Source organism: Triturus cristatus, chromosome 7, assembly GCF_964204655.1.
Source record: "Triturus cristatus chromosome 7, aTriCri1.1, whole genome shotgun sequence".
In the NCBI taxonomy this organism is placed as follows: Eukaryota; Metazoa; Chordata; class Amphibia; order Caudata; family Salamandridae; genus Triturus; species Triturus cristatus.
Window position 1 is genome coordinate 388,375,001 of NC_140590.1, and position 23,160 is coordinate 388,398,160.

Here is a 23,160-nt window from a genome sequence, read left to right on the forward strand (position 1 = left end):
ATACCTTAAAATAACCTGCCTTCCAAGCCGTTCCTACAGCCTGGGGGCCTGGAATAGTCAGAATTGTCACACTTGAAGGGTTTCATAGTTAGTAGTTATGTTGGTTCTGCCATAGGTGGGGCTGACAGAGGCAATGGGCTAGTGTATTATTATTATTATTATTGTTAGTAAGCTGCAGTGGCCTCCTGACGGGGGCCCCAGCACTTATTTTTTTACAAATTAGGCACTGAGAGCAAGGCCTGGATGTTCTTGGGTACTCAGGGCAGGTCCATTGAAAACAGTCCACTAGCTCTGTTCGGCACCTTTGCCTACTGTTTACGACACAGTCCCAAGTGGATGATTACATAAAATGTTCACTGCTAGTGTGACAAGAAATGGAGCAAACATGGTTGGTCCATTCCATATTACCCCATCACGCAAGCAACAGACCCACTTGCTTCTCCTTTGCGCTAGTGCATTGTTTATGTAGTCATATAATGGTCAATGATACATAAGTAAATACTAACCACGTGTCTCTCTTCTTTTTCAGACTCACTCGGGGTCCGGCTGGCAGGTGGCACTGGCAGCTGTTCCGGGCGCGTGGAAGTCTACTATGACCAGCAGTGGGGCACAGTTTGCAAAGATGGCTGGAATGTGCTTGATGCTCAAGTTGTTTGCAGAGAACTGTGCTGCGGATCTGTGGTGGCCTTTTCGATATTCTTTGGGGCAGGATCAGGGCCAATTTGGACTGATGCATTTTCCTGTTATGGACATGAAGCATCCCTGAGACAGTGCAATACAGAGCGCTGGGGCCGTCATGACTGTGACCACAGGGAAGATGTGGGAATCATTTGCAATGGTAGAGTGCACCATGCAGTCTGTTTGCACACTTTGTGCTCCACTAAACACCTGCTAGGCAACTTTATTTTCATCACGGAAAGCACCAGCAGGGAAAAACCCCAGTCACTTAAGTCGACAGAAAAAGGTCCTCCGTAGTTCGTGGTGAGACCCTAGGCTGATGTGAACTAATAGGTTCCCACCGGGCACATAAACAGGGCAGGAAACACCAGAGGGTCAAACATATTAAATTAAGTGCTATCCTCCCAAGCCTTTTGTTCATGGATAGCAAATATTTTGAGAGACCAACTTAAAGTGGTTGAGGAAAATAAAATAATAAGTGGTTGACTGGCAAAGTGGGGAAATCTTACTTAGGTTGTAGGGACTAAGGAAATACATACTTTGCAACTTACATGGTACCACCATGTGACACCAGATATCGGCTCCCATCACACGGTCACTCGGTAGGGAGCCAATATCACACGGAGACAGTGAAAACGAGCTGAAAACCACTGTAAATAGTGGATTTACGGCTTGTTTGCCGAGGCTTTGAACCGCTGCCATCCATTAAGGTGTGTGAAAACAGCCCAGGACATCAGCACCAGCCTCAGCAAACTTTTGTTTTGGGGGTTGGAGGATAGGGCTTGGGGACATGGTGGGGTTCAAAAGAGCCTCCTAGGTATTTCTGACACAAGGACCCGCTCCCTCAAAGGCCCGTACCCTTCTCACAGGTGAGAGTTTTGTTCAGGCAGAAATTTAAATATACAGCTTTTTGATCAATGCTGAGTGTTTTAAAAATGTTGTTTCACACACTTGAAGCAGCGGAGGAGCAGGCACCGATGACTGGCTCCCCATAGCAAGCCAAGATGGTGGAAGGTGTTTTTGGTGATTGATTTAAATTGACAACAGGCCAACTGAAATGGAAAGCTTAATTTTATGATAAAGGCTTTCCTAATGCATCCAGTCTTGGATATGCGAGAGGCACTTGCCAACTTAATATTGTGACTAAATTGTTCTCGAATCTGGGGAAGAACTCAGTGCCATTGATATGCATGTAGAAGTCAATGTTGTTGTGGAGAAAACATAGGGCAACGGTACCATGCATATGTTGACAAAAAGTCTTGAGATGCTCATGGAATCCCGATGTGATGGCCATGATCTTTGGAAAGGAGGGACCGCAGCCTATCCTGATGGATGCAGCTAAGTTAATATCAAATCCCTGACTCCGGCTATATCTTGCACATATTTCAGAAATACTGTCGGATCATTCATGTTAAAAGTTGCAGAGAGAGAGAGAGAGCAAAGGGTAGGAAGGAACTCTTCCTCCAACACTTGAGGACACTCATTTTTCTCTTATATTGGATACGTTTGTCCTGGTCCTTTGGTGCTTACGGAAGCTACGTTGAAAGTGGCTGCAAATTCTAAAGTGTCCTGAGTTCTGACCAGCAAATCTGAGAGATTCCTTGATATAGAATAACAAATACTGAAGATTCCTTGCTACTGTAGAGCATATTTTGGAGCTGCTTGGATTCTGCACAGCAAACAGTGCTTAATTTGAGCCGGTGGTTTCCGATGCTCAGCAACGCCACTTAATTGTCAACATGGGCAGTTATGACAGTCTGCCACATGGTGCAGTGCAGTGCTGCAAAAAATGCAGTTTTTTTCTTATTCATGGTGTATTAGCAATGCTCCAGAGTCCTGAAAGGGTCCAATGAATTGGCACCATATTAGGGCTGTTCCAGGTATTCTTATAATGTGGATAATGATCACATGCTCACATTTCTGGGAAATATCTCCTGCAGTAAAAGACATCTCTGAAGGAGGTGGTGAGTAGGCTGGGATGGCCAAGTTGAGCACCTTCACAGTAAGCGTGTTAGTTGGAGTGGTTGCATGCATATGACTAGATCATTGGGACTTCAGTCACTGAAATCAGCAAGAATGTGCCGAATGCATCGCAAAAAGCTCGCCGATAGGTTAGGGATTATAAGGCCGATGGAAAAGTGACTGGGACAAATGTTTGCCAAGAGGGTGGTGATCCTATCCCTAAGAAAATCCATCACCTCATCGGTGAGGGATTGTTAAGAAACTGTGAAGACGGGATGTTGATTGTGCATGGTCACTAACTCCCTATAGATTATGTCGGAGCTATTATTATCATTCGATTTGTGCATCGGTAATAAGTATTCATGAATTGTCTACATCTTTGGTACTAAATGAAAATCACTATCCAATACTTATCAAGGAAAGATTTCTTCTGTCTAGCGCTTAGCCAGAAGTTCAGAATCAGCCTTTTGGTCAAAATGATTACTCTACTTAGCTACTAAGTTGCAAGAGGTGGACTGCTAATTTAATTTTCTTGCCTATGTCCCCACTGCCAATGCACTACCACAAATATTTGAACACATCCTTTTTAACATCGGTTTTAACAATGGCAAGTATAATCATTTTTTTATTTGAAATCCTTGTGTTCGATTTTATCGAATATTTGAAGTAATTTGGACTATTATTGTGTTGAAATTTTACCAGATCAACGGAGAAATTGATGATAATGATTTATAAAAGAAAGCTACCATTTGTATATAGATTTAATTTTACATCAGACTTTCACCAAGTTAAACATTCTCGCACTGTATGCTTTTATCTTTTAGGGTGAAAAGTATTAGTGTTTTGATCTGCGATTATGCTTTTATTTTACAGGGCCCTCATTGAAACAACCAGTAGCTTCCACCGTTTCCCAACAATCTGGATGGACTATGTCTAGCACAGACCTACAAACTGCCTTGACTGATCCTTCATTGGAGAACCTCTCTCAGTCTTCTCACCAGCTATCCACAACATCTTTAGTCAATCAAGCCTCCGAGCACTCCATGCCTGTTTCTCCAGGTTACTCCTCAGAGGAGCTTCAAAATACACAGACATCAGAGCCTAAGGTCACCCCTACTCTTTCGGATTCAGGTATTTAAAAACCACTCTCTATAGATGTATCCAATTCTATGCCTAGAGAGGTCTTGATTTCTCAGTTTTTCCACCCTGGATCTCCAACCATTTCCACTAGGGTTGTCCTGCCCTTTATCTCTAGATGTCTCCAGTTTTACACTTATGCTCGACTGTCGTGTTTGCAGACATTTCGTTCCATCAACTTCTAGTTATTTCTACCCTCTCGGTCTCAGGATTTCCTTACTGTGCAGTCCATATATGTCGCCACTTCAACTTTTACCTCAGATTGACTTATTTACAAAAATGTACAAAATTTACCAAGGGAAAAACAAATTAATTAAAAAAATTGCATTAGTAGTCAAACATTCACTTCCAGTTGAACACATTAACAATCTTGATTTCGGGAAGGCCTTCAGAAAATAACTTCCATTACATATGAGTGGGCTAGGTTTCAACTGTTCCTACCACGTCCTTTAAGGCCACCCAGTCCATATACAGTACTTCATGCAGCCTTGAATGCTGGCACTGTCAATACATGATTTGGCTTGTTGTTTTCAACATATGATATACAGCACTCAGATGCTAGGGTGGGTGGATCTTTGCACTAAAGTGTACCACATTCAATGTGTCACAGTCTAGATATGTGACTGTGCTTTTGTATTAGGATGCAGTTTATGGGGGCATGGCCAGAGCGCATACCCAGGAAGACGTGTCCTGCTTAACCTCCAGTTCTTGTGTTCCCGTAAAAGTATGTAGTGGCAAAATCACAGGTGATGGAGTGAAAATTCAATGGGGAGGGACTCTTGCACACGAATATGAGGCCACATGAACCCTCGGAGAAAGAACAGAAAGGACAAACAGATTCCCAGACAAGAAATGTGATGGCTAGGTCACGATAGAGCAGCCTAGATGGCAGTGGCGCAGCTAGACCTCTGGCCGTCTATAGCAGTCCCTGCATTTGCCGCCTGTAATAGGGGAGGTGTGCTGGCGATCCCTCGCAACGGCTGTAGGTAAGAGCGGGGGTGGTGCTGCCAATCCCTGTGTTTGCTGCAACGCCCGCAGGTAAGAGAGGGGAAGCCGCCACCCCCCAAAACTCTTGCTGTCTGTGGTGGACCTCCCCCCCTGTGCTACACCACTGCTAGATGCCTGCTGTGCCTCAGATGGAGTTGCGCTGGAGCTCCGCTCTGCACTAAGAGGCCTATTTAAAAGCCAGTTTGTGTCGTGTTTGCACAACGCAATGTGGTACATGTGCGACGCAAACCTTTAAATGCGGTTTGTGAAACCACGCGAGGTCCCTTTGCATGGCCGTGAGTGGCTCTAAATATCTGTAGTAAAGCAATGCAGCACAAATCGCTGCATTGTCTTACCCTGTACAAGGGAGGCATGTCATGGGCATTATGTGGGTGTTCCATGCAACTCCAATGATTTAAAAAAAAAAATCTTTTTATTAAACAACAAAAAGACGACATTTCCATTCACAATTTGATGAGATGAGTCACGTTACATGGTTATGATCACACTTGACACCGTTGTACAATATATCATACAAAATAGTAATGTAGCGATCTCTAAGGCGTTACAGGATCTTCCAAAGAGAGAACAACTGGAGGTTCACATATATTAACACAGTAGCTATTCCATTTGCTCCATATGTCAATCCACTTTTTAGGGCACCCTCTAGAAACATACACAGTTTTTTCCGGTAGCATACACCAATCCATGTCTGCTTTCCACTCTTCAATTTTGGGTGGTACCCCGGCTCCCCACAATCTTGCAAGGTTCCTTTTAGCGACCGTCAGTCCCGTAGTGACCCATATACGGTCTTTTCTACCTAAATCTGTGGGCTCCCATACATTTAAAAGACATCTCTTAGCCTCGATCCCCAGCACAAGTCCGAGAAACTCACCTAGACAGGCGTGTATCCCCTTCCAATACTTCTGTATATACACACACTCCCACAGGGTATGCACAGTGCTTTAATTTGTAAAACGATAAGTGCCGGGGCTCTTGTCGGGAGCCCACTGCAGCTTGCATCTCACATAACCCTTGCCAGCTGCTAATGGGGAGAGGAGTTGGCCTAACGGCTAGGGCGTTCGACCTCAGACCTGGGGAACTGGGTTCGAGTCTCGGTAATGACATTGAACATCCTGCGATTCTGGGCAAATCACTTAATCTCCCCGTGCCTAACAAAAATGAATGTGTGTCCTCATGTAACGTAACTGGTGCTCTGTAAAGTGCTCTGATACCCGATTTCGGGTCAAGTTTGCGCTATATAAAACTCTGCAAAAAAAAAAAATGACAGTAAATACGCAGCTACTAACCCTCACACTTCTACACGTGTGACATGTCAGACTATTCCAAGCCCCCATAGCCAGAAGAATGGCTTGGGAGGTAGGTATTAGTCATTGTTAATGTAAATTAAATAAATAAACTGCCGTTGTTGTGTTCATACCGAAATTAGCATGACAGCGCCACCATGTGGTAGACTGTCATAGCCGGTGCTGGTAATAAGGTGCCGGTGGTGCGGAGCACCAGAAAGCACCGGCTCAAATTAAGCACTGGGTATGCATAAATGTGCCCTCCTGACCACAGTGCCTCCTGCACATGCCCTTATCCACCCTTCCCATACTAACGAGCTGAGTCCCCATAACATAGAGTCTATGGAGGATTTTCAATTGGAACAGACGCAACCTGGAAGAGATTGCAACTTCCTGCGGGAAGGCCACGGGCTCATGTCACTCTTCATCATCAAGTTCCAACCGATCGTTCCCCCAGCACTCCCGGATCACTTTGAGAGGGTCTGGCGCATTATTGATTAGCTTCTATTATTAACCACCACTTGTGCCAAGAGCTCTGCATACAAAAGGCATACCCACGCAATGAAATTGGGCCCAAATCCCATCTTGGCCAAGACTGCAAACAAATATAGCCACTCTATAGTATCGAAAGCCATCACGGCATCAAGCGAGACCACGACCGCAGCTTCCTGAATCGTGCCCCGGTGCCCAACACATCATGCAGTCTCCTTAGGTTCAAAGCTGTATTGCGGTGGGGCATGTAGCCCGACTGGTCTGGGTGCACTATTTTGCTTATTACATGGATCAGACATCTGACTAGTAATTTTGCGAGTACTTTGGGCTCAGCATTCAATAGTGAGATGGGCCTGTAGGATGAGCATGCACCTCTGGGCTTGCCAGTTTTATGTATAGTGAGCAATGTAGCAACTCGTTGATCTAGAGGGAGCAACCCCGATTCTCGGCTTTCTTCAAACATGGCTCGCATGTATGAGGCAAGTAAATCCGGCTTCAACTTGTAAAACTTAATTGGCAGGCTCTTGGGGCCCAGAGCCTTACCGGATTGGAGGCTACTAATCGCTTGGGCAACCTCATTGTTAGTTAAATCGCTGTCTAGCAGGTCTCTGTCATCTATGTCTAGGGAGGGAAGTTTTATGTCACTGATCAGAGCCTGCGAGTCCTCTTCTGTAAAGGAAGTGCTCGTGCTATATATAGAACAATAGTGATCTGAAAAATCATTAGCAATCTCTTGTGGGTCAGTTATAACTTCCCCATATCCCGTCAGCAGTTCTGGAACCAGTCTGCTCACCTGTTCTTTTTTATCCAGCCAGGCCACTAGCTTTACAGTCTTGTCCCCTAGGCCATAGAGCCTACCCGCTCTGTCTCTATCCATAGCCATGTCCGTTGCTATGGATTTATATTCTGTTTGTTTAAGTTTCAGGGCATGAAGTCTGTCTTGTGTCATTTGTTCCCTGCCATCTTCTTCCATGAGGAGGATTTCATCTTCCAAGCAAGTTAGTTCCTTCGACTTTTCTTTCCGCACCCCTGCTATAAGCGAGAGTGCCGGACCACACACTACGGTTTTAAAGACTTCCCATAGGGTTTGAGATGAACCCACTGATTCCTTATTCTCTAGAAAGTAATGTTCTATAGCTGTTAATACCATGTCTTTAAACACTTGGTTTCGGAAGTACAACGGGTTGATAGGCACCACCCATCCCACTCTCCTCTCACCAATGGCCACTTCTGCCCACAGTGGGGAGTGATCAGATATGCCTCGAGCGAGGTGTCTGATTTCCCTAATGTTCCCCGCTTGGGGCGCCGGAGTGAGAAAGTAGTCTATAAGGGATAAGCTATTGTGAGCCCTGGAATGGAAATTGTGTTGGATGCAGTCCGCGTCTAACATTCTCCACTTGTCCACAATGCCCATGGCTTCAATGAAGTCTGGGAGCCAAATCTGCGAGGGACTGATGGTATGGGGGGACAGCGGTCCAGAGAGCCCGATACCACTGAATTAAAATCTCCTCCTACAACCAGACAGCTTTCTGGGAAAGAAAACACGATTTTAGCCAGGTCACTGAAGGATTGGCCCTCCAGTCCCGCCGGGATATTCACTGATACTAGCGTGAGTGTCTTACCCTCCCACTGTCCAGAAATTGCCGCATATCTACCCATCCCATTGGTCCATGTATGTTGTAGTGACATTGGAAAGGAATTTCTGAGCAGGATACCCACTCCCCTGGAACCTGTGGTAAAACAAGAGTGGGCCACCAGCTGGTAGCCCCATCTGCTCATGACCTTGCAGGAGTTACCTATCAGGTGCGTCTCTTGGAGAATAACCACCTCCGGAGCGTGGCGCTTGATATACTGCAATACGATACTATGCTTTACTTTGTCCCTGAGCCCATTTACATTCCAGCTTAGGAGCTTAAAGGTCTTATCCCTGTGCGTACCCATGTGTAAGTTCAGAGATTGCATATCCCATCTCTCTTTTAGCAATGTGCAATGTCGCTCTCTCTAACAGAACATAAAACAACCCCACTCCACCACAAAACACCCACTCCCTGCTCCCCTGCACTCTGGGCCTGGAACTGCCCATGTTTCAACTATGCAGAGTGCCTGTCGCCCAAACTTAGAAATCTCAAAGTAGAACAGAATCGGGGGTGTAAGCTCCGCCACCTCAACCACCTCCTTAAGTCCAGAATGCGATGTGCCCTGCCAGAGGGGCCCACTCAACACCAAAAAGGATATATAGGACAATAAATCAATGCTGTGAAACCATTGTCCGTCACAGAAGCTCAGCCACTACATCAAATCAAAGGCACTGCGGGCGAGGCGCCGAGATCAGCCTCCAGCACCACACTGTCATCAGACTGAGCCATTAGATGAACCGGCCTGGTCCGCCACTTAGCGTACCGTTTATTTTCTTGGGGCTCTCCAACCTTCGAGCCAGTCCACAGCCGACTCAGGGACATCAAAGAACCAGACCCTGCTGTCTGCTTCGACGCGGAGTCAGACTGAAATAACATGGCATACTTAAGTCCTTTGTCTCTAAGTCTCTTCTTCACCTCCAAAAAGGATTGCAGTTGTCGCTGTAGATTCAAGGTGAAATCTGGAAAAAAGGAAATCTCCGAATTCTTATTCTTAAAGGGGGGGCCATACACAAAGTCTGCAATATGACATCTCTGTCTCTGAAATGTAAAGTCTCGCCAACATAGGGCGGGGAGGCGCACCAGATTTGGGGCGTCCTCCAGGAACTCTATGTGCCCTTTCTACCACAAAGAATTTGGACAACCTCTTAGGCTGAAGATGCTTAAGTATGAGTTCCTCCACAAATAAGTCCGCGGCAGGGCCCTCCGCCCTCTCCAGCAGACCTATAATTCTCACGTTATTTCTTCTGGTGCGTCCTTCATAGTCATCCAACTTATCCTTAATTTACGAAAGGCCTGCAGGTCCTTGATATCTTGCTGCATTTGCTTCGCATTTCCCATGAGGCTAGCAGTGACGATTTCCATCTGTTTCACTTTTTCTCCTGTTTTAGTTAGGTCAGCTCGAATCAGCATCACTTCAGATGTGATGGTGTCCCTCCTCTGTTCAAGGGAGGAGCGTACACCTGAGATGGCGTCCATGACATCTTTTAACATCGGGTCCGGAAGCTCCCCTTCAGATTCAGTCATCTGTTTCCCCTTGTCATCGTGCTCGGAGTCAGCCTGCTTTGGCAGCGCATATTTGTCTAATTTAGTCTGTTGCGTCAATTTCGCACCCTTGGCGGTCAACATTTTCTCACTGGCGCCGCTAGGATCAGCCCCCCATTGGCTTCAGGTCTCCCACTCTTAAGCGGTAATCCTCTCTGTCCCACAATGTTAAGCCTTGTCTAGCGGTTCACTCATGATGTTTCTCTATCATCATCATCGGCGGGGGGGGGGGAGGCACCACACACCAGGTCACTGCAAGTACGTGTTTTCGGTTGGTGGAGACCAATGCATCCTCTTTTCTTTCTCCACCGTGACAATCGCGGTTATAGTACTGGGTTTCTGTGTTGGTTTATTCAACTGGGCCACCCAGCCAGTCTTTGGCCCTCCACAGCGTTTGGGAAGGCATGATCAGCTTTTTCCTTCAGGCCCTGCCTCAATTCTTAGTCCTCCAAAGGCCAACAGGCCAAGTCTGAACCAGGCGTTCCACAGCACTGATAGCCGCGCCGCCGCCTCTTTGCCGCTCAGTGTCCCACAACAGGCCGTCTCCTACCTTCACAGCAGCTGGCTGGTTGGAATACTCTCACCAAGGATACCGCAGGGCCAGGAACTCTGACTGGGGCCCCAGCCAGCACACCCCACTGCAGCCTCCTCCGCGGGCTTCGAACACGCGGCCCCAGCAGGAGCACCCCCAGCCAATCGCTGGCGATCGGGTCACGGCCACTCGCGTCAGGAACAGGATTTCAGGACTCGGACTGCCTCTCCTTCCGGCACAGGTCCGACAGCTGGTATGTCTGTGGCCTCGCGTTCATGAGGGGCTGGACCAGATAGTGCGCCACGCCCAACTCTCTGATGCGGCAGCTCCCGACCTCCGCTCTCGAGAAGGCCACAGCATGGGCCGCTGATTTCTTCACTTTCTGGCAGCTGCACAAGGCCGTTTTTCAGTGCTCCAGCCTCAGTGGTGGTTCCGGTGGCCCCTCCACTGCACAGGCGACAGATTATTAAAAGGATTTATGGAAGGCGGTCGGGTGTGCTATGGAGCTAGTTTAGTTGGCGGCCTTTGCGCTCCGCGGCGAAGCCACGCCCCAACTCCCATGATTTTTGACGACTTCCCAGATTTAACAGAACTGGTAAACCTGAGAATGCACCAAAAAGATACGCCTTCTGCAGCACATATAGACAGAGGAATGTGCCTCTCAGGATTACTTTTCTGCAGGAAGGCCTGCATTCCTGCACAAAAATAATGCTCAATGCTACACAGGCACCCTTGCACCATGGTGCAAGTGTGCCTATCCTTAGCCTGTCACACAGTGCATCGCAGCAAGGTGAGCTGATGCGCTGCATTGCGTGACATTCTCGTGAATAGGCCCCTAAGTGACGAGGGCTGCCGCAACCAGAGTGGGCATGGCAGCCCGTAATAAGAGAATGATATACAGGGAGGCGTGATGGTAGGAGGTAAGCCTACACACCAAAAGCTGGCAGATAAGCTTTGAGGGGGAGGGAGATGTGTGTCAGAGCAGGAGGCTGATTAGAGATTGACTAATGCGCAGGATAGCCTGAGACCCGGAGTGGTTATCTGGCTTGCCGGAATCTCGGTCTCGAGGAGTTTCAATAAGGGAACCTTAGACAGCCCCTTTGACATCAGTGTGACTGCCATCACCCCGCCACTGACTTTGCGTCAGAAACACCAATGGACATTCTCCTAGCAGGGACATGGACAGGGCCTTCTGGGAATTCAAAGCAGCTCTGCCAATTTTTACGGAGCAGCAGTGGGAGGGGAGGTGGCAATGGTGATCTCTAGTGTAAAGCACTGCTGCTTTTGTTATGGGAAGGACATTACAGCACCACTGCAGAACTGGCCACCATTAACAAAATCGGCTCCCACCCTTCCAGCCTTTTGGGGAAAAGCCCAATGCCCGGTACTTCCAGTCCAGCCCTGGGCATGGAGTGAGTACAGGGCAAATAAAGCAACACCAATTTTACGCAGCTTGCTGATCATCCATTGCTGTTGAATTTAGCTGGAGGACTTCCTGGTGGCTGCCCGGTACGACTATTTGTAGTAACCACAGGACACAGGAATAAAGTGTTACTACTCAGTCACTGCCAGAATGCCTCAACTGTCATTTCCCCAACTGTCAAATCCTCTCCATGAACATTTCACGATGAGCAGGAGGTTCCACGCACTCACCAACATTGTGGAAATAAACAAGAGACCATCAATTATGCATAACATATTTACATTCATGAAAATATCATACTATACATATATCAGACACTACACTACTCAGAGATGACCAAAGAAGTGCTGTGCACCAATCCATGATACAATTTATCTTGGCCCCATCGTGGCACTAGCTGAAGCAATTAGGGAGGACCCAGGGAAACAGCAGCTCATCGCTCCTGCAGCTGTTGGCTTAGAAACCATGAAGTCCTGCGTTTTTAGCATTAAAGGGGATTGGCTCTTTGTAACTGGGGTTACAGTCAACTCGCCTAGAGGGCTAAGGCAACTCCAGAGGCTACTCAGGCTTCACTCCCTCAGGATTACAAGAAAAGAACCTTGGAGAAACTCTTTGCCCCTGCCTTTCCTCTGTAGTTCAGCTTGGAGACAATTAAAAAAACGCACATGAACATTAAGACTAGAACCAGTGGCGTAATGAAACTTAAAGGGCCCCCCCTGCATGTTACATGAAGGCCCCCCCCCACTCTCAGGACCCAATCAAGCCTGCCGACAGTGCAAAGTGCAGGAGCAGGCCCCCTGGAGGGAAGAATCATAAAGTCATGACTGACATAACCATCATCACCTTGAATGTTCAAGAACTTAGGGCCTGATTTAGAGTATGGCGGATGAGTACTCCATCACAAACGTGACAGATATTGCATCCGAAGCATTATAAAGACCATTGGATATAATGTGATTATAATGCAGCAGATGGGCTGTCCATCATGTTTGTGATAGAGTAACCTGTCCGCCGAACTCTTAATCAGGTCCTTAATTCCCCATAAAAGGATGGCGTTTTTACAATGACTCAAAACTGAAGAAATATTCATAGCTCTCCTCCAAGAGACTCACCTACCATCCAGAGACATACCCAGAACACATTCTAATTGGTTCCAACTCAGTTCCACACAGTAAACACCACAGATAAAGGGAGCTGCAATCCTAATAAGAATGGGGTTAGCCTTTGAGTTAGAAACAAAATACACTCAAAGTGGAGAAGGATGGGTGGGCAGCCGGGACAAGCTAGGAAGCCTTCGACTGGCTATATTTTCCTTCTACTCTCCTAATGAGGAGAAAAAGCTATTCGATGCTAACTTACTACAAAAAGGAACTGATTTTGCCAAAGCCACATAATGGTAGTAAGGGATTTTGACATTATTTTTTACACTGAAGTCAACAGAATCCCTGCTCATCCAGCTTCTCCCATACATCCCCTTCCCTAACCTAAGGCTAGGCAGACTTAAACATTGATGACATATGGAGGGAACATCACCAGTGGGACAGAGAGTACACATTTTATTCCAATGTACATAGATCTTACAAACTCATTGACCTCTTTCTCTCCTCTGGGGCTATACAGTCTCAGATTGTAACTACTGACATAGGCCCAAAAATCCTCTCTTACCACGCATCAGTATGGTTTCACCTGGACGCAATGGTTTCATACTTCAAGATATGTAGACCATGGATCATGAGCAGTATAGTGACGAGGAATCCAATAGTGCAGGAATGTATTGAACACTGGAACATTATTTTCAAGAAAATGATAATGGGTAGGTGAGACAAAGTGTCCTGTGGGATGCTGAAAAAACAGTAATTAGAGGGGAGCTAATAAACCTCAGAGTGACATTTGAGAGGCCAGGGAAACAAAGAAAGTTAGAATTGTAAGGACAACAAAGCAGCTTAGAAACTCAACAGAAACAGGACATTTCAATACATACACATAGAGCCTTGCACAAGGGCAAGGAGAACTGGAGAAATTATTAATATGGGATGCAGCAAAAAATGTATTGTATAAAAAACAGACCTACTAAAAGGGTGACAACTTGGATGCATTGGTAGCCTATAAGCTCAAGAAAACCATCACAAGGAATCATATCTACAAAATAAAAGATGTACACGGCATATTGCAGTCATGATACTAAGGACATATTAAAATGCTTCTCCTCCTACTATGAAACACTCTTTACAAGGGAGAACATTTCACTAATTACCTTGCTAATTCCTGCACTACACTAGAATGAGACGAGCTCCTCCTCCTTGAGAAAAGAAATCTCAGTGGAAGATGTTAGAGCCATCAGTGGCAGATTAACTGGCAGCAAGGTGCCGGGACGTGATGGATTCTCGGCATCTATCTACAAAGCATTTACCAATCTATTAGTAGAGCCACTAACGGCAGTTTACAATGATGTTCTGGAATGAGGAATCATCACAAACATAATGCTAGAATTTCAAATCACATCGTTGTAAGAGCCCAGAAAAAACCCTACCACCTGCACATCGTACAGACCAATAGAATTACTGAAACGGATGTAAAGATCTTTGCAATGTCTTGTGCATCCTGACTGTGCCTGAGACTTCTATCACAGTGCTGAAGGCGCAACTAACTCAATTTATTGACGCTTCTGGATTTCTCATTAACTACACAAAATCTTGTGGATTGGGGATAGTGGCTAACATTGTAGCCACTCAAGCAACCCTTGATCAAAATGGGTTTGGTTGGTTACGAGGACCCATAAGATACCTAGAAATTATTATACCAAACACCACAGCAAATCTGTGTCAGTGCAATACTCTGCTCAAATTGAGAGTTTTATACAAGGAGCTATACCGTTGGAGTAAACTTGACACATCCTACCTATGGAGATTCACTTCTGAGAAGAACTTTTTCCGTACACTACTATATGTGGAACAGATCTTACCACTTAGGTTCCTTAAATCATATCAGATCTAAAAAAAACGTCTCTCCTATGTATGTGGGAGGGCCGTGCCTTCAGAGTTCCTAGGACAATGCTTTATAGTAGTACAGTTGAGGGGTCTTGAGTTTCCCGAACATACGATTCCTACATTCAGGCAGCTCAACTCCACCCAGCCCTGGACTATGATCACATATCTGATAATAAAGATTGGGTTCACGTGGAAAACATTATTCTCAAAACCCACTCCATGCCCAGCACTGGCTCCCACAGATAGACCAGTTAGGGAAGCAGTGGATGTTGACATCAACACTCATTCTAAAAGACTATTGGCAGCAAATTACATGCAAGGCCAGCACCACTGCAGTTCCATCCCCATTGTCTCCTATTATCTATAACCCGACTTACCCCTGGTCTTCAATGATACTTGCTGGAAAGGTTGGAATTCTATCAATACCCCTACCCGGGGCAACCTCTACTTAGATAACAAGACATACACTCAGCAGAACTGGCACTTGGGAAGAGAAATGTATGCTATTTAGGTTTGCCTACCGTTACCATGCATTTTATTTTTGAGGAATTGACATGCACACATTTCTATCAATATCGGATTTGGTGATTTATTATACAATTTGCTATTATAATGTTCCTCTCACTTTCATGATTAGTAAATATGTACATGATCTGAACTTTGCAGTACTTTATTTTGTTGTTGTACTTTCTACAACGTTTGTGTAAAACAACTCTGCTTTTCCATGGTCCCCAATTTATTAATTTAACCTATGCCATTCCACTTCCATTAAGATAGTGACATAACTCAGAGTGCAGCACTTGCTGTTGCATCTTTATAGATATGGTGGGTCAGATTTCACGTCCTAGATTTACTTAGGAAACCTAGCCAATGGTCTTTATTGCCTGCTGAAGAAGTGTAGAAGGGAGCGAGATAAAGTTACCAATTATACATTCTCCCTCCCCGTCTGACTAAAGGACCACCGACTCTGGATTCCGGTTTTGTTAATTTATTACAAAGTCAAAAATAACAGAATATAGACACACTTCAATATAAGAGTATAAAGTTATATGAATACTAATACAGAGCCAAGCCTACGAATATAGTTCATTCGGCACAATAATCACAAAACAATGAACTCCAAATCAGAACACAACTAAGAATAGATGCTGTATCCAAATCCCTTTTCATTTGTATTTCAGGAATTAAAGAATAATATGTCCCTATGCTACTTCTAGAGTGAGATTCCTACCTAGCTTGCCAGTTGAATTCCCCTTAAAGGTGTCAGCACGTGTTGACTTCCTAAGAAGTACACTCACGTTAAATGGGTCAAGTAGCGTAAAGCCACGGAGCTTGTTCTAAGATGCTCCCTTTCCTCAGTCCAAAGCAGAAGTACTGCAAATCTGCCCCTGTGCCTAATACAAAAAGAAAAAGGCACATCCCTAACAAGTCACATGGTAAGCTATTCCGTTAACACCTTCTTTGAGTAACTTTCCACAAACTCCAATTAATTTGAGTTCTCTCTGACGACCTTGGTTCCCAGGTTTCACCAGGCACGAAAGGTGTCCTTCCTTCTCTCTGTTCAAGTTCTTCAACGACATTAATATCCTCCCATGTATCTTCTTAAATCTAAAATAACGAGGTTGAATTTCTGCACCTGCAGTAGGGGCGAAGGGAACATTGTACACACGCATAAATTCTAATTAACTTATAACTTGAGAGCAAATAAGGAGGAACAAAACTTCAGAAAAACGAAAGTTAGGCCTACAATTGGCTGACCTAAGAACGTTCTTTAATGTACACCTGTTACACAAGCCACTATCTACGAATCATTTATAAACAGTTAATAAATTTATATTTCCTAATATTCATAATGTACGTGCATGATTACATGATTTCTCTAAACACGTCAGAAATCCTGATCATTCGTGTAAATAACATGACAATTTCATTCTACTGTTTTAATATGAAGATATAAGCTTCATTCTAATAACACGAATTACAGCAAAACAACAGAATATATGCAAGTGCAGTTCCTCCATGAATATAATACACCCTTACAATTTTAAGAGGGTCGAGCGCTCCATCAGATATTATATATCACAAATGAAAACCGTGGTAGGGAAGATTGTTATTTATGAAACTATGAAATGGCTAAACTAATGATCAGTAAGCACTATGTAAACAAGCATTTGCAATGCAATCGGTCTCGTCTTTGGGACCTATTGGCTCTGCTAATGCACAAGTGTGGTTACAGAAAGGTTATGTTTCAACAACTAAAAAAAAGGCATGCCCTAGGAGGCTGGCACTGCATGACATTTTTTGTTAGATTCAGTTACTCTCACTCATTAGTGAAAGCAGCATTTTCCCGCCAACCCTGGTTCCCGTGAATGCTCTTAGGGCTCTTTCTAATTTTCACTACCATTGACCCCCGGTTTCAGTCATTTTCAAGAAATCATCTAGGTGCTCCAAACACACATCAGAAATCTTGAACATTCAGGAAAAGTACTTCCAGCCACGTGTTCCCATAGAATTTCAAAATTATGAAAATGTCTCACATAAGCAATCTAAAACCTTAGGCACTAAGGGTATACTGACACCCAGTTGCACTGTAGATAAAAAATACGCCCTGCAACTGTTGTAATAACATAGTAAGAATTGGGTATAGAGAACTGTGCGGCATAAAACACGCTGTAGTGAAGCGTATCAGGGCTGAACATACTGCAGTGGAGATAGGGATAATTGAAAACTGCCATAAAGAACAACAGGCAGACCATTGGAGTGAGGTGCATCAAAAGCATTGCACAGGGTAGTGACATTAGGCACAGAGCACAGTGACTGCACAAAACACACTGCATTGAAGAGCATCGGGAATAAGCACACTGCAGCCAAGCAAGGAAGCATAGGAGTCACTCAAAGCAAGCAAACAGCAGCTTAATACATCAGGCACAAAGCTTGCTCCAGTGAGTGCACAGAGCATTGCAGTGAAAAGCATAGGGACTGAATACAGTGCAGTCAAGTACACCAGACACAATGAACACTGCAGTGAAGTAGATTAGACACAGCGCACACAACAGACAGGTATAGAAGTCACACTACAGTGGAGTAAATCGGTAACAAGGAACAGTGCAGTGAATTAAATAAGACAATGCAGTGTGAACAGATCACACAGATAGAAACATTGCTGATAAACACAAATACCAGCACCAACAGTAGGCACAGACATTTTCCTAAACCTTCTACAAGTAAATCAAATGAGTAGAATCTTCGCTATTTCAATGCTTAAGACAAACAACTGCAGAATAGAAGGTAGCAGAGTGCCACGTGAAAGAGAATAAAGCGTTGTAGCTCTGTTTTGATTTCCAGAGAAGCCGCCCATCCACTTTCCAAAGATTGAAGGCGCACAGCAGCCCCCTAGGAAACCCGCATCTCAAACATCCCACCAGAAGGCACTGCTCATAGGGTGCACCCCAGCCTTCCGGTGGAGGGCCCCGGAGGTCTCTACTTCATTGCAATTAATCACACTTGCCCACCTTCTGTGACCATTAAATAGGACCGATTTCTGCAGTTTCAAAAACGTCTATTAGGATAATAATGACTTCACTTGTCCTTTAGAGCCGATGAGGACTTCACAGGAAATCACATCACATGACACTGGACCCAGATCAGAGAAAACACGCGTGACTTGTGACTTACCAGATTCATCAGAAATAAATGCCATGATTTAATGAGTTACTTTTCAGCACTGAGGCCAGCCTTAACCTCACCAACCCATCATCAATCAGTCAGTCAGTCATTCTTTATTCGATGATTAAAAAACATCATAAAATCACATATATACAAACAGTTAAAAATACAATGAAATCACTACCAGAATCCTGACTGTTACTACATATATGGTAAAAGGAAGACTAGGTGAAACATTTCATTTGAGATAATGACGATCAGACCATCTCTCTAGTTACCCTTAATCGCACCGCGACTCTAATAAAATTCATAATACTACATAGTGTCAAGGGATTGACCGCTTTTTGCAAGAAGATTAGTGCATCTTTGGCGTGTGCAAATTTAGCTTGCTTTAAAATTCCTACCAGAAATCTACGCCTGGGCATTGAATAAAAAGGACACAAAAGTACAAAATGAAGGGTGTCCTGTGGAGACCTATTGTCGCAGCCGCAGGCACCCTTCTGCTCAATCGGAAATATAAAACCTGGTGGATCAGCCAGTAAATAGGGTAAAAGATTGAGCCTAAAACGGGACATTAAAAATCTATCCTGGGCGTTGTGCATGAGATAAAGATACGGCTCCATTCCCTCCGAGTTTTTTACCAAGCTATAGGCACTCACGGTACATTTAATCCCTTCAGCCTCTGCTCTGCTTGTGGTTCTCTGGGCCAAAAATAATCTCTTGATCAACAGCTTATCTTGTGCTACAATCGTCGCTAGTTTTAAAAATAGATCCTTACGACCAAGGTTTTCCAGGCTAATCATTACATATTTCAGCCATGGTATGCTCATGCTTTTATCCCTTCCCATGCAGTCACTTATAATTTGTCTACCTAAAGTCGCCTCAGGGTTTAACCAAATTTTCAGCCATGCCAAAATGGGTCTAAGTTTAACCAGGTCTTCTAAATATGGCCTCCCTAATTCACTATGGGCTATTACGGCAATCACACTTCTGCTGTGTAGTGCTGTCAGTTAGTAACTCAAGTATGAATTTCAAATTCGATGCGAATTTCGGATCCTTGTCAGTAATTTCCTTTCTGTGCCGGGCGCTGGCTTTGACCTTTCAATGTGTTCACCATACAGCTTCCGTAAGGCAGTTAGAGGGATGGCAGACACTTGCAGGCTATAATTTTGCTGAAAAAAAGCTGCAGCCTACTTCGTGAATTGCTACAGTTAGCAAGTATGACAAGCAGCTTAAGCTATCACAAAAGGTAGCAGGGTTTAAACGTGTTCACATTTGGGTGCACATCTGGATGCAGTTTGGCAATTACATGGCTTCTTTAGCACCCTCTGGCTGCATCCGCATTTCAGTGAAAGTGTGAATGGAGCACTACAGAGTGTAAGCCCTTGCACATAGAAGTGCCAGTGTACTGTCTGGCAAGTGGCGGACATCTGACGAGAGTCCAGAAGACGCTGAAAACACATCACTGCGATCCATTGCTGCAATGCTTTGAGTGAGAGGGGTCAGGGAATCCAAACGAAAGAATGGCTTGGTGTGCCACATTTTCACTTCTGAGCTCTCATTTAGCTGATCGGCCTTGATTCGGTTCAACCAGCACAGTTTCTACCTCTGAATGCTAAAGGGAAACCCAAGACTGGATCCTTGCGACACGAATCTATCTGATAATCCTGGAGGGCTCACAGCCATCACCCTCCCCTATGTCAAGAGGGGGAACTTCTGTTTCAATCAACACTTGGCATGTGGGGTATTACAGACCTCGGCACGCCGAGTCTTTCCTGGGTCAGTGCCCAGCCAGTCCAACCCATGTGTGTTCATTGCATTTTGGAACTCGTAGTCCCATCTATCTAGATGTACCAGAATGCAAAGACAAACTGTACTTTTTGAGATACGCATGGGTAGAGTTGGAAAACCCGAGAGCTCTGGCGCTATTGGGTGAAAATACGGTGCAGCAATGGGGCATATCACTCCAAGCCACCAGTCTGAGAACCTCTGGTTACAAAACTGGATGTCGCTAGCCTTGCTCAGCCTTTAATGCACGTGTTGCAGAGGTCTCTGACTATGTGGATTGGGAAGGTAGCAGAATGCTAGGTGGGTGTAGTTAAAGTGCTGTGTAAATTGATGTGCACTCTTTTGACGAAAGACCAGTATTTTTTGTATTTTTAAGAAAGCCTGTTTGTACACTCACCTTTACTTCGTGGACAAACAAATCTGTGAAGGTTGACTACATTTATACCCTCTGAATATTACTGGCTGCAAAAATACACCAGCTGAAATAATCACCACAACTCAGCAAAAACCCAACTATTATGCCGAGGGGATTCGCCTGTAGAAAATGGACTGAATGTTTCCCCTCTTTGATACATCGATGCGGACAGTCATATTGCTGCAGTTGGTTTGTGGACTCAGCAAACACCAAACGTAACATGCATCTGTGAAGCCATGGCCAATACGATAGCCGACCAGGAGGAATGCAGCGTTGTGTTGGCCGGCCTAAAAAAATATTTGCAATGCTATAGGTCTTGCATTTAAATGTGAGACCTATGGCATGCAAACAAACAGCCGCCATTGTACCGGCTGCTTTGAAAGTGAAAGCGAGCACTGCGCGCTGAATGTAAGCAAAGCACGTGGTCGTGCCTAACATAGGAGAAACTCAATAAAGAAAATAATACACTTACTGTGTAACAAGAAAGTAAATTGGAGGTTACAAATGAAGACATGGCCATACTAAAGAGGGACTTACAAGCCTATTTATGAATCAGAAGACAGCATTTACAAAGGACAAAGACACAAGCCAATGAAAAATATAGGCGGAGAGTGGGCAGGGCTTTTCTCCCGTACTCTACTACAACAGATCGCCAGAGCAGCACTTGCGCGTTGGCTCAGGCTCAACCTAAAAATAAGTCAATAATATCCAGGTTGATTAAAATGTATGTTTACAGCGGACAATAATAAAATATCGAATAACCTAGAACGATTTTTTTCCATTTCAGAATACCACTGGGTCCGATTGGTGGATGGTCCTAGCCGCTGTGCTGGGAGGATCGAGGTCTTCCACAACCAGCAGTGGGGTACAGTGTGTGATGATGGTTGGGGAATGCTTGAGGCTCAAGTCGTATGCTCGGAGCTCCACTGTGGCAGAGCGCTGTCCTCCTCCAAGAAGTATGGTGAAGGCACAGGACCAATTTGGAAGGATGAAGTTTCTTGCTATGGGTTTGAGACATCCTTAATGCAGTGTAATTCAGAGCAATGGGGAAATCATGATTGCCACCACGAGGAAGATGCTGGAGTCCAATGCGAAGGTATAAGAAGCAATGTAAACTCTTTGCAACGTCTCCTTTCTGCTTGTCATGTCTATTTTCTGCTGGCAAAGCAAACAAAGGCTTTAATTTCTTGCAGTTGTTCTACTGGGTTTAGATTGTGTTTGTGTTGTGCAGTTCAAAATACTTGGAGGACTTCTAGGGATTCACGTTAATTCTGTTCTATTTAGTTAGGAACTCCACACTGGTAAATCTCCACCCTGAATTACTACTACTAAGGTGATCAGTGAATCCCGAATGACGAAACACTGCACCATTCCAAGTATTTCTGTGTGGAATGTGGAATTACTGAGACCTTGGTGCTTCTGCATGATATTGCCAGGCTATTTCTGCAGATATATTTTGCCGAGATTTACCTGGCAAATCTGTACTGGGAAAACCCAAAAAGCCAGGTGCATTAATAATGCGTACAGCAATCCTGCATACTGTGAATAAGGAACTTGGTGTATTCGCAGCATATTCATACCATACACATGATTCTTTTATTTACCTGATAATGCGGAACACATCTCTTGTCTTCAGGAGGTACAGAGAACCATGATCTAATGCCATGCCATAACCAAGAGGGGGTGTGGAATAGTGCCAGGAATCTGACCTCCCTGAGCACTTCTCATAGCTGGTAGTGTGACATCACACATCTGGGTTCCAAGATTACCTTAATTTCTTGTATATCATCCTTGATTCTTTTGTGAATTTGGCTTTGTATTGATAATATTTCAGGAGAGCTGCAGTTTGCAGTAACCTGTGGGTGAAGTGTCCGCCTTAGTTCATGATTTCAAGCGTGGTGACTGAGCAGTAACCCGATTTCCATTCATTTTTTTCTATTTGAGGGAATTAGTCCTTTTGTGCTTTAAATGGTGGACCGTTTGTGAGGTGCCACGACCATCACTTTCCTGGAGGTAATTACATTATGTGACAACTATGGAACCACCCATTATGGCTCATCATCTTCTGCAAACCTCTAAAGGCAGATAGGTGTGTCCATTCAAACCGAAATTGTGCTGCAAATGTCACTCCTGGTTTTATCAGGGTCTTCTAAAAGACACCCAAAGATGGAATGAAAATGAGTGGTGCCCAAGGTTTTGAATGCCTGCATCTCTTGAGCTCGTTTGGAAAATGACTTATTTTATTGAGTATTGGAGACTGTTCACCATCACTTTTTAGGCACTGACCAAACAGCCTCACCCCTTTTACGGGATTGCCTTCTTAGGATATTGGGGCAGATGATCTATCAATAGTGTTGAGTGGGGCAGATTTCATTGCAAAAACTAGATACATACATCATAGCATGATCTGCTGGAGTAAGAGATGTATAACTTCTGCATTATGCACCTGATCCACAAAGGTTGAAATCTTTGCAGGCCGTTATCTCTGATGAGCGATCAGTCTGAACTCAACAACCATCCAGCAAAATGCATCTAGATGGCAAAAGGCAGAGCAGACATAATAGATTATTCAGGGACCACAGAATAGAGGCCATCCCACAGACTGAA

General features: G+C 44.7%; 1 protein-coding gene across 3 annotated transcripts in view; it reads left to right on the top strand.

Annotated features, from left to right (window-relative positions):
• LOC146809756 (scavenger receptor cysteine-rich domain-containing group B protein-like) overlaps window positions 1-23,160 on the top strand; it is a 450,060-nt gene that overhangs the window by 421,301 nt on the left and 5,599 nt on the right. For all 3 annotated transcript variants that reach the window (XM_085616608.1, XM_085616607.1, XM_085616609.1), the window contains 3 exons: window positions 530-838; window positions 3,514-3,771; window positions 21,341-21,649. In XM_085616608.1, the coding sequence (XP_085472734.1) occupies window positions 530-838; window positions 3,514-3,771; window positions 21,341-21,649 (876 nt within the window). The remainder of the gene's footprint in view (window positions 1-529; window positions 839-3,513; window positions 3,772-21,340; window positions 21,650-23,160) is intronic.